The sequence below is a fragment of the Furipterus horrens genome, unplaced genomic scaffold, assembly GCF_987537825.1.
Source record: "Furipterus horrens unplaced genomic scaffold, mFurHor1.1.pri manual_scaffold_11, whole genome shotgun sequence".
NCBI lineage: Eukaryota > Metazoa > Chordata > Mammalia > Chiroptera > Furipteridae > Furipterus > Furipterus horrens.
The window spans coordinates 51581452-51598277 of NW_028327181.1; the positions used below are offsets into that span (position 1 = coordinate 51581452).

General features: G+C 51.9%; 1 protein-coding gene across 2 annotated transcripts; it reads left to right on the forward strand.

Moving 5' to 3' along the window:
* The first annotated feature begins 5337 nt into the window (after nt 1–5337).
* Nucleotides 5338–11933, forward strand: TMEM238L (transmembrane protein 238 like). 2 transcript variants are annotated; one of them, XM_090292629.1, is made up of 2 exons: nt 5338–6101; nt 10984–11933. In XM_090292629.1, the coding sequence occupies exon 1, from the start codon at nt 5735–5737 to the stop codon at nt 5972–5974; it is 240 nt and encodes a 79-aa protein (XP_090148755.1). In that variant the 5' UTR covers nt 5338–5734; the 3' UTR covers nt 5975–6101; nt 10984–11933. The 2 variants fall into 2 exon arrangements, with proteins under 2 accessions (XP_090148755.1, XP_090148756.1); XM_090292630.1 differs by having other exon boundaries at nt 5338–6091.
* The last annotated feature ends 4893 nt before the right edge of the window (nt 11934–16826 follow it).

A 16826-nucleotide genomic window follows, 5' to 3' on the forward strand; every position in this document is an offset into this window, starting at 1 on the left:
CCAGGTGGTAACCAGAGCTCTGTCACTTGCTGGCTGAACGGAGGTGAATCTTTCAACTGCTCTCAACGCTGGAGCAGGAACAGGGCTGCTGGGAGCATAGCTGACTGATGCTCAATGTGGATGGATGCCTGTTGTACGTGAAGCCGCAGCACAAGCGCGTGGAAATAAGATTCTCTGCTAAACAGGGGGCAACGTCATTACCTGCTGAGAGTGAAGGAGATGAGCAAGGGGACAGCGGCCATGCGGGGATGCTCTTCAGGTCTGGGTAAGAGTAGCGAAGGTTCAGATCAGCCCCGTGGGAGGGAAGGAAGACCTGGGAAGAGGGCCAAAGCGCGTGCTGAATTGCAGATAGATGGACAATTTGGGGACCTCTCAAAAGCCCCCTGGTAGCCTGACAAAGAATGAATAAAGAGAGTTGAGAATTGTCAGATGCTCCTAAGAAAGGAATGAACATATTTCTTACAATACCGACCGTAAGCCCCAGCCTGGGAAAGGGGGGAGAGGGAGTGCATCAAGACTGATTGGACATTGAGTAGGGTCAATGTTTTCCCAAATTCTGACACTGTATCCCTACAGGTATGAGACATAATGGTGGTTAGCACATGGGCTTACATTAAAACATGTAGCCAGCTTACTTCTCACCCAGCCTTTCACATGACCCCCAAAGCAAAAGCTCCAGCTGGTGCTGGGACTCTCTCCCTTTGACATCTGTGAAGCGCATGCCTTTATTGCAGACGGAGAGGGTAGGCTTTGGGTTCAGCAACTTCAATAGGCAATAGTGTCTAGGTCAGGAGCTGCCAAGTCTGGTCCACTGCCTGGTTTTGTAAATAAAGTTTTATTGGAACACAGCCATTTATTTACATATTGTCAATGGCAGAAATTAATGGCTATAACAGAGACCTTATGGCTCACGTTGTCTAAAATGTTTAACATCTGGCCCATTATAGAAAAAGTTTGAGGATCTCTGGTCTGGTTTACATTGTTTTGTTTTCAGCATATATATTCTTAAATACTTGCTGTCTATTATGTAAGCTATATCAGTTTTCCACTGATGGTAATGATAATTAATTGAAGTAAAAAAATCCACTTAAAAATTAACAAAATAATGTAATATTAACAAATTTATATATGTAATAGAAGTATATCATAGTTGTAACAGAATTCTGGGGTAGCACATGCATGACAAAGCTTGATAAACACTGGATTATGAGAATAGGGAAAGTCAAGAGATCTGAAAATGATAAGATTTGAGATGAGAGACTGGGGATTGGAAAGCATTTCATGCAGAAAAAAAAAGATTTGTATGTGTCAAGGGATGATCCATACCCATCAGGAATGGAGAAGGTGCTTGGCCTGTCCTAATTAAACCTGGGGTGTCAGGCAAGGCAGGGAAGAGGGAGCTGCAACCAGGTGAAGCCAAGACTGATAAAGGGGAGAAAATGATGGTGCAAAAGAGTCTGTGGCTGATCATTTCCAGTCTGGGGTTTCCCCTACAGAAGCATCATGGTGGAAAGAAGGGAAAGATATCAGTGACAGGCATGGCAGTAACACTTGTCTATGTTCCAGAGTGCAGGTTCTAAGCACTTTGCACCTGTGAACTCACTGAACCTTCCCAGTAACCCTGTGAAGTAAAGGAGTATTTTGCATGGAGGAAATGGAGGCACAGGGAGGTCAAGTGCCTTGCCCAAGGTCACACAGCAAGTGCGTAGCACAGGCTGGTGTGGCTAATCACCTAACATCTAAGCCCTATAGCTCAGGAGGTGACTGGGCCCTAGTCATTCATATAGTTGGGCCTGAGAACTGTGAGTCTGGGTCAGCTAAGCCCTGACTGGCCTGTCCCTGTCTCAGCCTGACCTTTAGGATGTAGGTCATAAAGAAGCTGTCATCCTTGTGACATCCCAGGGAGATGACACATTACGATAATTTTGCCAAGGGAGTGAGTAAGTCTCAACTGCTGAGAGGAGACAGAACCCTGAGGCAGCAGCAGAAGGACAAACCTCCATGGACTGGAGGTGTGGACACAGCCCCAGCAACCCTGAGAAGTGTCAGAAGCAGAGGGGCTCCAACGGGCCAAGCCTGCAAGTCACAGGCCAGCGGCTGGGCATCCGGCCTGCCCTAACGACATGCTCCTGGTTCAAAAAGCTTGACAGATGCCTACCATCTTCCATTCCTTGTTTTTGTAATTCCCACTGCATTTATGGAAACACATGATCTGAAATTATATAGTATCACCTGCAAATTTATCATTTACATGTTAATTATTTGTCTTCCCTGCTTCAAAGATCAGCTCTATGATGTCAGGTTCTGTACTTGATCCTATTCCCTGCTACCCGAGATATAACAGTTGCTCAATTAGATTGGTCTAACTCAAATCCCACTTCAGCTCTAGGTTCGAAATGTGTCAGGGTCACTCAGCGTTACCCACTAGAGGAAGTTAAGCTCCTTGCCCTGATGGACAGGGAGAGAGCTAGCCAGAGCCAGGCGGGGAAAAGGCCCTGCCGCCTCAGCTCATCTCCAGAGACAGAGCCGGCCAAGGGCATCTCAGGGTTCCAGCGGCTGAAGCACTCTTCCTGGGGCTTGGTGGCATGGCGGCCACCTTTAATGGGGTGCTGGCTTTGTAACTACGTTGACCCTGAAAGCTTGGTTTGAGAGTCTAAGTGTTCTATCTGTCCCATCGGTGCAGTGGAAGGATGTTCAAAAACAAACAAACAGCCCTTTTAGCTATTGTTATGGGTTGAATTGTGTCCCCCACATTCATATATTTAAATCCTAACCCCTAGTACCTCAGGAGGCGACCTTATCTGGAAATAAGGTCATTGCAGATGTGATTAGTAAGATGAGTTAGTACTGGAGTAGGGCAGACCCCTCCTTGCACACGCCATCACTGGTGGCCTTACAAAGAGGAAAGCTTTGGACACAGGTATGCACACCAGGAGAATGATACTGGACACTGAAGGTCATGCATCTTTGTCAGCCAAGGAATGACAAAGGCTGCCAGCAAAGCACCAGAAGCTAGGAGACAGGCTTGGAGCAGATTCTCCCTCCCAGGCAACAGACAGACCCAACGCTGCTGACCTCGGATCTCGGACCTCTGACCTCCAGAACTGGGACTCAAATCAATTCTGCTGTCCAGGCCACGCAGTTTGGGGCTCTCTGTCACAGCAGCCCCAGAAGCCTCACGCATCTATTTCCAGTCACGGATGCTAGCCTTAGCAAGTGGACCAGTCACAAAGGCAGTCTGAGGGGGAAGAGGTGGTGGCATCATTCTTGTTAAAACTGGGTACAGCAAACCGCCCTCTGTCAAGTCAAGTGATGCTTTCTCCCTAATGACGGGCCTTTGGTCTGGGCAAGCCCTCACCCCAGGCTTTTTCTGTTTCCCACACCTGTAGTCACTATCCCTGCTGCTCTTGTCTCACACCTCCTCCTCCAGCCTGGCCTCCTGCCCCCACCGGGGCTGAGTCTCACCTGGCTTTTCATCAATCATCCCTGTCCCCCATCTCCCAGCTATGCGAGTATCTAGGTTGCCTCAACTCTCAGGAGATGGAACGTCAGGAAGGAGAGCAGGGAAGTCTCGCCGGGCAGGGGTGCAGGGCTCCCAGCAGCCTGGACTGTCTCCTGGGGGTGCCGGTTAGCCACACCCAAGCATGGCCATGACTTGTTGAAAGGAAAAGCAGGCTGCAGGACACGGGGCCCACTGCAGCCCATTTCTGTCAGACAGAAGGGGCTGTTCATGGTTCAGACACCAAGGAGTGGATGCTGACCAGCTCTGGAGGCTGAAATTGTGAGTGCTTTCCATTTTGTTCCTTCTCCAGGTGAACACGTCCCCATTTTTTCCAGCTGGAAACCTGCGTGTCTGTGTGTGTGTGTGTGTGTGTGTGTAAATAGTAGAAACAAAAATGTTGAGGAGATGCAGAGCCTGGGGGACCAGTATCTCCCTGGATGCTGGGGGTCTGTGTTGAGGAGGCTGACCTGCACTGGGCGGACAGGAAAGAACTCCCCATTCCCAGCTCCTGTTTGGCCCATCATCTGATGCAGATGGAAGTAGGGTGACCAACCATCCCACCTGGCCCAGGACCCAGAAACTTCTTGACACACAGAAATTTTAACACTAAAATTGCTGTTCATACATACACATGCAGGTCTCTGCAAGGGAACCCGAGGGCTTGCTGCCAGCCAGGCCTGGACATGCCGGCTTGCCCAGCCGCAGCCGGGTAGCTCAGCCTGCCCCTGCAGCGTCATTTCTACTCATCAGCTGCTCTTCCCAGGAAACGCTCTGCCTGTCAAAGCTGGGGTGATACACCTGAAGATCCATGGCTTCTCCAGCTCTGGGAGGGGTCCCCATTCACATACTTAACCACTTCTGAGGACACACTAGGGAAAGGACGCTAATACCGGGTGGGAGATTGGCCTCAGCTACTCCTCACTTTGCGATGCTCCAGATTGTCTACCTGGCTTGAGTCAGGTCTTGTGGTGTTTCAGACCCCGTAATCTATAACTTATATAACTCTCGCCCTCCCCACTGCTTTTATCTGCACATTTCCCATTCATCCTGGCTTATTTTATACGTAGAAACTACATTTGAACCACCTGTTTATTCTCACCCACTGAGGAAGAGAAAAGAAAGAGTGGAAATTATTTCAGTTGTGCAGAGAGAGTGAGCCCCAGAGAGGTTTGCTGCCCACTTCAAGGCGGTGAGTTGGGGACAGGGGGCCGGGGAGGGGGCGGCGACTGTAGCCCTGGCAGGGGGCGGAGACTGTGACTGCACTTCCCTCAGCTGATGCTCATTCTGGACACCCTGTGAGGGGCCGTGGCGATAAGACCGTTCGTTTTATACACAGCCCATCAGAGACACCTGTTGCGTCCCTGAGGCAGAAAGCAAATGTGAACTTTGTCCGTGTAAAAAACACAGAAAACCAGGCAAACATTCCTTGACTTGTACCTGGAGTTGCCTTTCAGTCCACACCCAGCTGACCACAGACAGAAGCCAAGCCCCTTCTCTCCCTGCTGCCCCCGCCCCCGCTCCTGTCACCTCAGTCTTTCTCAGCCCTGTGATGAGCTCATGGGAGGGGGCCCGGGTCCTCAGCTCTGCAGACAGAGCCGAGAATCTGCAAGGCACACCAGACTTCTCTGGCTAATACTGACCACGCCTGACAGCACAATTCAAAATCTCTTTATATCTGTAAACCCTCTCCATACCTTTTACACAAAACCTCCGGTCCCCACCAGATGGAGAAGGCAGGAGTGGGAAGGGGGATGAGAACCCCACCCTATCACCTGAGCGGAAGCAACCCTGTCCCAGTAGCTTAGCGGGACTTGCCCAGGACCTGAGAGTCAGCACAGGAGGCACAGCACAGGGCAGCCCCTCTGCCAGCCCACAGGTCCAGTGTCCCTAGTGCCCGGACATGGCCAACCCACCCAGGAGCACGCTGACTCCTCCTCTGCTGCGTAACCTGGCAGCCCCAACGAGGACCGCTCCCAGGAGCGTGATGTCACCCTCTTTTGGTCAGGATCATTGCTGAGCCGTGAGACAGTTAAGAACTAGCCTGCGCCACTGGCTGCCGTGCTCATAAAGGTAGATCCACCTGTACTTCCTTGTGGCTCCAGGCAGGCGGCTGCCTCATTTGCTCACACCCAGCGGAGAGAGAAGGCAGCAGGAGGCCGGTCTGCCCCCCTCCCATGCGCAGCGGCTCTGGGCGTGCAGCTGGGCTCCTTGCACTGCTCCTGCTCCAGGGCAATGCTCCTGGGGGGGCCCTGGGGGCGATGCAACCCGGGGCGGTGTGCAGTCCTCCTCCTCTTGGCTCTCCTAATCGACGCCCTGGGCCTGGTGTTTCTGCTCGTGGGCATCTGTGCCTCACTCGATTACTGGGACTTCTTTGTCTACTCGGGGTCTCTGGTCCTGGCTTTCAGCCTGCTGTTCTGGATCACTTGGTATTCCTTCAATATCGAGCTGCCTCTTGAGAAACTGGACTTGTAGTTCAGCTGTCGGCAGAGGAGGAGGGACTCAGGCTTCCTGTGAATTTGGGGCTGCTGGCGGTCAGAGGAACAGGGACATGCTGCTACTTTTCACCCAAAATGCCCAGCCAGGGACCAGGTGAGTGCAGGTGAGACCCACCTGGAGGAGCGGCCGGGCAGGTTTGGGTCTTCAGAGGCTGAGTGGGCAAGCAGCTGGAAGACTCCCCAGACAGGGGTTCGTTTTCTCAACCTGGGCTCAGGCTGACCAGAAGAATGGGGGGAAGGTATTTCCTCCCCTGAGGATCTTTTTCCTATGGAAACTGGAAAGAGCGTCTCCAGAGCCCATTCTACTTCTGCCACTCCATGGAGGGTTCTGCCATGCAGAACAGGAAGGCCTCCCTTTAGCTCAGCCCTTGGGAGAAAAGGCCCCTCTGGACTGTCTGCTGGGGAGACCCCTGCTGGGGAGGAAAGCCTGTGGCACTGGGAGGGGATGGAAAGTTCCCCAGCTGCGGCTGTGCCCTTGCGGGGTTGTGAGCTGGGCTGAGTGGGAGGAACAGAGCCGGACTGCCAAACGGCCCTTCTCACTTGCTTGCCCCCTGCATCCGCCTGATGGGACACGCAGGAGGGGCCGGGCCTGCCTGCACGCCGCTCTCAGGGCACGGCCTCCTCTGTCAGCAGTGCCCCCCACCTTCCTCAGGGACCATCGCCCCCATACAGTCAAAACCTCCCCAGGCCACTCTGGAAGACCTCAAAGTCAAGAGACCCGGGCCAGTGGCTCGGCTGACCACACATCACCAAGGATGCAGATAACTGTGAGACTTCGCACATGGACGTGGGACCCAAAAGACAGAGCTGGTCCAGCCCCCAAATCCTGACTTAGAGATGGGCGCTTAATGACTGAGTGTTCCCAAGGGACTGAGATCAAAGCCCTGGTGTGTTTGAGGTTGTTATCCAACGCCACCCGAGGTGGGCAGGGACCTGCACTCGGGCACAGCCGGGCACTCCTTTGTGAGTTAGAATGTAAGAGCAAAGGTCGTTGCTGGGTTGGAAGGAGGAAATAATCATCATGTCTTTTCTGGGGAATTCCATCTGACCTTCAGAACTGAGAGACGAGACCAGCAACTTAGAAGTCTCACAGGGGGAGCTGAACCAGCCTCTGACCGGTGAAAGGAAGAGAGTTGAGAAGTCACAGTGGCTGCACCCCACCCTGAGCAGCACTTGTTCCCTGGGTGACGTTAGCAGGTTGCGTGATGCTCTGAGCCTCAGTATTCTCATCTATAAAGTGAGGATAATATCACCTGCCCTTGTTATTGTAAGCAAGGACCAAAAAGAGGTAAGGTAGGCTAAGGCTCTTTGCAAACCATGTGGGTTGTACCCAGGTCAAATGTTGTTAGTAAACATGACACTTCATGGTGAGCATCGTGAAGAATCAAGACGAGAAGGGACCCCTAAGTTGATGCTCATTCACAGGGATGTGTCAGGCCCTGGGGATGTTGTAAAGAATAAGACACAAGGTCTCTACCCTCAGGGGAGTTTCCCGTTAGGGAAGAGACAGACATGAACCAAATACTCTCACTGACGGATACAGTTTAGGGCCAGGTGAGAACTGGAAAGATAAGGAACACCTCTCTCTGGGAACGTTCAATGGAGAAATGATACGGAAGGTGGAATCTTTCGGAAAGAGCAATGGCTTGAGCAAAGGTCCTGGGTTAGCAGGAAATGAAAGACAGAAGGAAGATTGAAGGGCAGAGGGCAAGTGCAAGGAAGGGTTAGCGCCCTCCTGTAGGCAGGTGCCAGATCACGCAGGCCCTTGGAGGCCGTAGTAAGGATTTTGGCCACTATTTTAAGAAAAATAAGAAGCTATTAGAGAGGTAAGCAGGGTGATGATGATGACAATGACTATCACCAGCTCCTTTGGGGAGCGAAGTCACTTGCCCCAAAAACAAGGGGTCACAGTGTGGGGCTCCTTGCCCTGCGTGTCCTTCTCTCATTGAAAAGACAGTTCAGTAGCCCAGCAGTGAAGAGCATGGGCCGAGACCCAGACTGTACAGTTTGAATCCAGTTTGGTTCCTTCCTTTCTGCGCCCTAGTTTCCAACTCTGAAAAATGGAGATGGTGCTAATAATAACCCTTCTTTCAGAGATGTTGCTAATAATAGCACGCGGGTATCGCCCACAGCATCCTACCAGTGGTGATGAAGGGAGCCTCTGTCACGATGCAGGTAGCTGTGCGCTCTGACAGAGGGCTGGGACCTCCCTCCAAGGCTGGCATCCCTGAAGCCGGTGTATGGCCGGAAGTTTTCTCAGCAGACACGAGACTGAGAGCGGCCTCAGAACACCAGGCTGCTGTCCAGGCTCCGAGGGGCTTCCAAAGTTGTGAGCGCCACCATATTCTCCACTGAGTGCAACCGTGCACATATCACCTTCACCTTCTCAGCCCCCAAACTCCGCATTCCACCGGACCCTCAAAGCCAGCCTGGCCGTTCATCGCGCCCCCCTCGGACCCGCCATCCCTTGCAACGTCTGGGGCTGGTTTAGAGCAACAGGTTAAAGTGCGCTGGGAGCCATTCAGGACCCTGCTCACTTACAAGAATTGCCCACCACCCCCTGGGGGACCCTGGGCAAGTCGTTTTACTTCCCTTTAGAGTAGGAGGTGTGGTCCCCAGAAGAGGTTTCAAACTGTGCTCTGCCAAGGCCCCTCGGGGCTGGCAAGGGAGCGGGCAGAAACCCAGTGCCCCACCCACCCCACAACTTATGTGTGCGCAGCACAGTCGCGCTGGGCTTGTCACCTTTTATCTGCTGAACTGTCACACAAGGCTTCACGTGAACGCAAGTTCAGATGCTAACAGAGATCTCTGATAATGACTCCTCTCAATCCCCTCACATTGTGGCCTTTGTCCTGGACGTGATCTCCAACCAGGTTCCTGATTTACCGGCAGTTTGTAACCAGCTCTGCAGGTCCGCGATCCTCAGAGTGGACTGAAAGGAAGAGGACAGGCTCCTCGAATTCAGAACCTGATGCTGCCCCTCTGAGCTCGTCCTTCAGAGTCTCAGAGTCTAGTTAGCTAGGATACCCGCATTCCCCCTACCCCAGAGACAAGCAGGTCACACCCCTGGCATGAGGCATGGGACAGGGCAGGGCCTGGCCCCCCATGGCCCTCGGCCTGCTGCTTGCAGGGTTCTCTGGAAACCGCATGGCCATTAACCTCCAAGGGCCCCCCAGGACCTTCGGGGATGAGTGGCTTGTTTTTATAGCCCAACTGTACATCAAGCGAGACATCCTGCCGTCTGATTTTATCACCTGGTCACGGTGTTTTCTGAAGCTTTGTTTGCACTGTGTTCTACTCACTGGGCATTTCTTGTAGATAAAGTCAGGTGAGGGCTCTTGTCCTTTTATAAGAGGGTGTAAGGTTACATACACTCCCCCACAAATGCGCGCACACACGCACCATGCACATCAACACCTTCCTCCACACACAACCCCTCAGGTGCAGGCACACATGTTCCCCTCATTTGGGCAGAGTTTGAAATGGAAATGGCGTTTACGGACTGAACTACCCAATTGGCATTGAATGTGCAGATTTTAAACTTGGAACGGACATCAGGCATGAGGATGGACTTAGGGGCTGCAGACATGAATGTGGGTGAGACTGTAGAAGATGAGAAGGAAGAGCGAAACAGGAAGAAAACACGGTGTGGGGAGCAGGGAATGCAAAGGAGTGCAGGGAGGAAGCCTGAGATTCACTGACAGAGGCACATTATACCAGTTCACCCTGTCAACAACACTGTAAAGAAAGGTGTTGTAATTATTATTATTATTATTTCCCTATTACGGAAAAGCACACTAAAAAGCATAAAGGCTAAAAAACGTGTCCAACATACTGGATCCAGTGAGTGATGGAGCCAGATTGTGAAACCAGGTGTATGGATGCTATTGTTCATACTCTCGGTGCTGGACTCAGGGTGGGCAAGCTGTAGCCCGTGGGCTGAAGCTGACCCTTCTGTGTTGTAAGTAGGGTGTTATGGGAACACAGTCAAGGTCATTCACTCCTGGGTGGCCGCTTGCTGCTATGAGGACGGAGTGGAGGAGACGCAGTGGACACTTGTTGGCCTGCAATGCCTAACACGCTTACTATCTGGCCTTTCACAGAAACAGCTTGCTGCCCTCAGGTAGCCACGGTTACTTTCCACAGAAGCTGAAGTCCGAACCCTGAGTCATGTCTGCTTTTGGGAAAGGGGAGAAAGAAGGCAGGTGGGGACCCCAAAAAGAAGTTCCCAATAAGGATAAGGGTGCAACACCAGGCAGGTGGCAAAGAGGATGAAGGGGTACATGATACCAAGAGTGGGGGGACTGGCCATCCAGCACCTCGGAGCTGTCTAGAAGTATGTGTCCTAAGGAAAGGTGGCTGGACTTGGCAATGAGTTCTTATCAGTAAGTGCTGGGGACAAAAATGAGCGTAGTGGCTGCTAAGATGTATATGGACTGAGTGCAGATGAGTATTCAAAATATTTGGTGATGAAATGACAGGGTAAGGCTATGATGGCATAGCTGGTTTGAAGTATGATGTTTTCAGAGGAGGGGATGGTAAGCAGAGGAGAGGAGCTGGTAGAGAGGGAAAGAGGACATTGAAGTTATGAACTAAAACAGACAGATGTCTGGCCATATCCAAGGTGGAGGTAGGGGGCAGAGTCCAGAACCCAGAGAGAGATACGAGATTTGCCTATAAGGAAAGGTCGGGAGAGGGAGCTAAGATTTGATGAGTGCCTCGATAGATATTGGGCCAAACATTTATTTTATCTTCATGGTCTTACAACTCTTGAGTTGGGTTCAAATTCCCAATATCCAGTTGGAAACTGAGTCTCACTGTGGTTCTATGACTGGCCCAGGGAGATAGTGCTGTTGAAGGGCAGCTTCAGCCTCCAACGCCAAGTCCAGCTGACTCCAAGAGCCAGGCTTGCTCACCACACACAGGCTTGAAATGACACAGTCAAGCCTTGGGCTGATCCATTCCATCTTCCTTTATTCAACACAGGTCCTTTCTCATGGAGAAGCATCAGCGCCCTCTTTGCAGCTCATCATCTAAGTGTTCTGGAGGAGCCTGAGACTGTGAGGTAGAAGCTGGCCAGGAGTGCCAGGCTTCTGCAGGTTCCAGGCTCCGTCAAGACTCCAGTGTCCTGTGCCAGCCCACGGACGTCACTGTGGGTGCCCCAGCCGCTTCAGAAGAGCCTGGGAAGCCTGGATGTTCTCTTACTGGAGATTGTATGGAATCGAACTTGCTGCTTCTCTTGTCAATGCCCCTGTAAAAACCAGCAGTTGGAACCAAGCACAAAAGTCCACAGGGATCTCCCACAAGCATTACTGCTGCTTCTCCTCTTCGGCTCTTTGAACAGACTGGGAGCCCCTGGAGGTCTTCACCTCATTCATCTCTTAGTTTCATCCGGTGGCCTGTGCTAGCAGATTTCAACGTGCTGGTTGCAAAAGCAGATGATGCACAGCCAGTGCTGAGCATGAGAGGCCAGGCCCCTCGGTGCTGGACACCGGGTGCTATGAGCACAGCCCCACCCATCTGCACAGCAGGAGGCGGGGGTTGAGGGGGTGGCTCACGGGGCACTTCTAGTCAACTAAAACCCTCCGGGCGTTCTTCTGAGAAGCAAGCTGGGCCTCTGTATGCTGTCTGTGTGGCACTTATTTCTTGATCCTAAGAGCAGGACTCTATTTTCATCTTAATTCAATTTTGGCTCATCAATTGCTGTCCAACTACAGCAACGTGAGGGTCACCCTTCAGAGGCTAATCCGATGTGCCTCTGCTCGTCACCTGTGCTGGATCCACTCCACTAATTTATATTCCCCCTGGTCTAATTTTGTACTTTTTATTTATATTTCACCCTAAAAATATATGTGTTTCTTGTAAGCTGCCTCAGATCTTTTATGGTATGAGGTAGTTATCTAAATAAAGAAGTTGATTTGGCCTTTGTTAAAAAACATTTTGTAACATGTTTCTGAGTCTGGTGACAATTCTCAAAGTCCCAGTTTTGTCAGCCTCTTTCTAGTAGTTTAACCTGCATCTGTGCAAATCTTGGAAGTCTACATTCAGTACAGCACTTCCTGGAAGGAATGCAGAGAGCCCATGTGATGCAGACAGCACATGTGTTATTCTGAGACCATGGAATCTTCTGGAAGTTCTGTGCTCAGCTACCTACCTGGCTTCTCAGAATTAGGTTGGTCTCAGAAACCTGAAGAGATATTGTGAAAGAACATTCTAGATCAGATATTAAGAAGAAAGATTCCCCTCCTATTCAGAACCCTCCTTGACTATTTTCACATACTGATTTCCCCAGTTAAATATTTCTCTGTGTTTCTGACCTGACTCCATGCAGTGAGGAAGCAGCATCTCCTCTCACTGTAAGTCCTGACATTAGCACAGAAGGAAAAGTCCCATATAACCAAAACCACTCTGAACAATTCCAAATGGTTTTTTATTCTAGGAATGGAACAAGTTTCCATGTCTTTGGCTGGGAACCAAATGCAACAGCAGGCTTTCCTTTTGCCGCAACCACGTTGTTCAAAACAGGCAGATCTTGAGAAACGAGGGCCGCACTCAGCCCAGAGCCCATGTTCCCATCTGGGAGGCCGAGGGACTGAGCTGAGCTGAGCGGAACCCTACCTCGCACCTCACACTCCCTCTGGGGAAGTCCTCCCGTTCCTCACATCTTCTCCCTCTTCCTCTCCCCTGGCTGTTCGCACGTAGCTTAAATGCATGTACGATGGTTCTCTGCACAGCGCATTGCTCCACTCCCAGACTGTCTCCCGAATCACAGGGCAGGCTTCTGCAGGGTGGGCGTCCCCCGCTGCTTTGGGGGACAATTATAGAGTAAACCTGTGATAAAGAAATTAGTGGTGCATTGAATGCAATCCCAGCTGCTTGCTTGCTGGCCTTTGCTTTGGTCTCCTGGACGGAAAGAGAGGTCCCCAGAGGACGGCTTCCTGGAATCTGCCTTCAACCATCTGGGCACCCTGATTAAGGACTAGAACTGAGAAGACACACCTAAGTGATGCACATAGAAATTGGGGGCAGTCCCTCTGGGACAAGGCTTGGTCTGCAACTGAATGGCTGCCAAAGCCATGCTCAGGGACGCCTTGTGGCACAGAATCAGAGGCCAGAGGCTCCAGGCTCAGTCTTAGGGGTCAAGAGAGCAGCACCGCTCACCCTGTACGCAGACCGCCGATCCCCTGGGAATCTTGTTAAATGCTAATTTCGATTCAGTAAGCCTGGGGAGGAGCCCGAGACTCTGCATTTCTAACAGTCTCCTAGGCGATAGATACCACTGCTCCTAGTCCCCGTGACATGTAGAATACCAAGGATCTTGAGCAGCCCTGATATCTTAGAGTCATGGAAACTGAAGCTGGCAGATGCAGTGACCTTTTGGAGTTGAAGCAGCTGAAAAACAGCAGACCCAGGACTGGGGCCCAGGTCTCCGGATCTCCAGGCTGCCAGTCAGGTCTTCTTTCCCACCCATAAACTGCTGGCTGGCTTCTCCAGAGCCCTGCAGAGCCTCGGGCGCAGAAAGCAGGGTAGCAGCCTGGGGAGGTGATGCACGCTCATGCGGCAGGTGAGTCATGAACCAACCTGGCTGTGCCATGTGCCCGGGAATGTGCTCCTGATCAGGGCTCCATGCTACTCTGCATCACTGCAGATGCCAGAGCCAGGAGCACCCAAAGGTCCATCACGCAAGGCAAGGCAGGGTGCAGAGGGAGGAAGAAACAGGGGGGGCCCATTTCCACTGGGCAAGGCCACATGGAACTGAGCTTAGTACTGATCTGAACTTGTTCTCCAAGAAAGTTCTCCCAAGGGGCTGGGCCTGCAGGAGCCCTCTACCTCTCCTCAGGGCCTTCTCTGTGACCCCTCATCCCATGTGTTCCCTTGGGGGCCATTTGGGCTTTTTCAGTGCCCTGAACTCAGTCACCTCTACCACTTCCTGGCTAAGTGTACTTCCAGGTGATCCTTGCCTAGTAGAGGCTAATAATAAAGACGCCACAGTCACAAGGATCAAATGTGATTCTGTGTGGCCTTCTGAGACCCTCACCACCTCCTAAGAGGGCTAATTCCTTAGAATATATTGTCTCTTCTTTGTAGAAATCAAAACACAGGGCTGCACACTTTAGGGCATCTCTTCAGACTCCTAGTGATTCCAGGACTATAGGACCCGTGTCATATAAAGCTATTTAAAGTCAAGTCTGCCACTAATAATCGAGTCCACACTTTACACTACCTCATTCCCACAGTCTACCACAGAGATGACCTACAGGGACACACAAACCCTGGGGAAAATGGGCATACTGGAGGAGGGTGGGTCCCCCTAGCCCATCCTGATCAGTAGCCCTAAAGCCCCTGGAACTCAACTCATTTCTGCGTGAAGTCACAGTGTGGTGGAGAAAGGGGAGCCTATCCTGACTGATCACAGGCTGAGTCTCCCACTGTTGAGGTCAGCTCAGAAATTCATTTGCATGAGGGACCAAAAAGGCTTCTGGGTAAAAACCAACACTAAGGGGAAAGGGAGTCAGGCAGACAGGGTAGGCCTGGTAACAGACATAACACAACATGTTCAGCTTCCTCCACCTTACAACGACTCCATCTGCTCTCAGGGAAGAAGGGCTACAAGAAGGACTAGGCAGCTTTTGGAAAAAAATCTGTATGTGATATTGGGGTCTACGTCTCAACACTGGGAAGCACCCAGCCTAAGCTTGGGTTGTGTTAGCTCCTGGTAGACAAAATGATACCTGGCAGAAAAGTAAATGAATAGTAAATCACTCCTTGTCAGGGATATTTGAAAGAAAGTTCAGACCGTTGGAAACTAACCACAGTTAATCCTGCTTTTATGGGAGAGAGGGGAGCAAACGTGTTGTTCGGTGTTTGTTTTGCAGTGAGCTGGCAGCGCCCCGAGCGGCGAGGGGGGCCGGCCAGGCTCCTTCCCCAGGAACCGCATTCAGCACCCCAGCACCCAGCCTCCACCGCTCTGAACTGTGTCCGTGAGCATCTGGGCTTTGTTAGTCTGTTCTGGGCACCTGTTATGTTAGCAAGATGAGTCCTCAAGTATCAGAAGAGCCAGCAGAGCGCATAGGGTGTTGTGCTTAGCACGAAACTGAACGCAGTTAGGTGTTTCCGTTGTGCAAGCATTGATTTTGGGTCTGGGAACACTAAAATATTTTTCTACTTAAACTGATGATTGCTCCTTCACTTTATGACATCTTGGCTTATGAAAGAGGTTAGAGGAACAAACGCTCTACTCCCAGGCAGCGGGGAAACCTGTACCAGCCTGGGTGAGAGAGTGTGCTGTACGCGGCTGGGGACCAAGCGCGGATGGCCCAGCAGCCACACATTCTCATTCCTTCCTTCATTCCTTTATTCAACACATATTTGCCTCTGGCCTCAGTCTGCCTGGATGCAAAAGGCTGCCCCTACTGGGAGGTCCTTTAGTATTTCAGGGAAGTCCCAGCGGTTCCTACAAAATGAGGGGCTCTAGGGGGCGGGCCGCAATAGAATTGAGCAAGCCCTTCCGGGACTCTGATGCAGGTGCACTCAGGTCTGAGCACTACCGGAAAGGAACTTGGAAGCTGCCCTGTGCTTGGATGCTGCCCTCTGGGCAGCCCCATCTCTCCTACTGTCGCCCACGGCCCAGCAAAGCAAGCCTCGCCCACGGTCCCACGGAGTCCTGGCTCACTGCACCAGCCCCAGGCGGCTCTGTCAGCTGTGAGGAACCCTGAGTCCTGGCCAGCCCACACGGGCCCCGATAGCCTGCAGCGAGTGTCCCTGGCCCGCTTGGGGTGGGGTGGGTGCGCTGGTTTTTCCTTCTGTCTCACTGGCATTTCAGTTTTCAGGAAAAGCAAGTGTTTAGGAAGAAAGTAAGGAGTGGGAGGCTGTTAGAGCTGGTGGGAGGGGGGAGGAGCCCAGGGGAGCAAAGGGCAGAAGGCCCTGAGGGAGTAGCTGGTGAGGGGAGCATAGTGAGGGTGATCGGACGGCCAAGGAAGAGAGAACGGAGAGGGGAGCAAATGGGGAGAAGGTGATTGTCAGAGTGTGCCCCGGGACCGGCAGCAGCGGTGGCAGCGTCTGGGACCATGTTAGACGTGAGCACCCGTAGTCTCACCCCAGACCTTCTGAACCAGGAGCTCCGGGAGGCGGGCCACCTGCCTGTGTTTGTAAGAGTTCCCCCGTGACTCTGATGGCACCGTGGCTGGAGAACCGCCGAGCGGAACGTTCTATTATGTCCAGCAGGCATGCGCCTGCCCCTTGATCCTGGGTTTTTCCAAAGTTTTTGAATTTCTGCCTTGGGCATAGGAACCCAGAAGGGAGGGGCTGGATCTTCCTAGCGGGTCTCTCACACAGACCTAAGGACTTCCCAAATCTGCGGAGAAGAGACGGAGACGGGAAGGACTGGCTGTAGCGGCTGCCTTCTCCGCACTGCTCTGCTCGGCCACGGGCACCGCAGCTGCTGGCAGCTCTGGGCTGTGCCGCCGTTTGCTGGAAGGACTGGGACTGGGCAGGGCCCTAAGGAGCCTCTGGCCTGTGTGACTTCCCACCTGAGTCAACATCAAGACGTTCCTTTATTACTTTTCTACCAAATATCCCTTATCTTGAAATATGTTTCTGCCAAAGAGACTAATCATTAAGGAATCATTAATTCATTTCCCCATGATTTATTAATCAAACACATCCATAACCGGGTAAGCAAAAAGCAGAAAACAGATGTATTATGATTTCCATTAGAGTGTTTGAAACGTTTAAAACAATCCAGTCCGACCGCCATGAACCCCTAGGGACGGATCTGGGAGGAACAACTGAAACACGAGATTCCGGGCCTCAGACGCCTGTGCGCACAG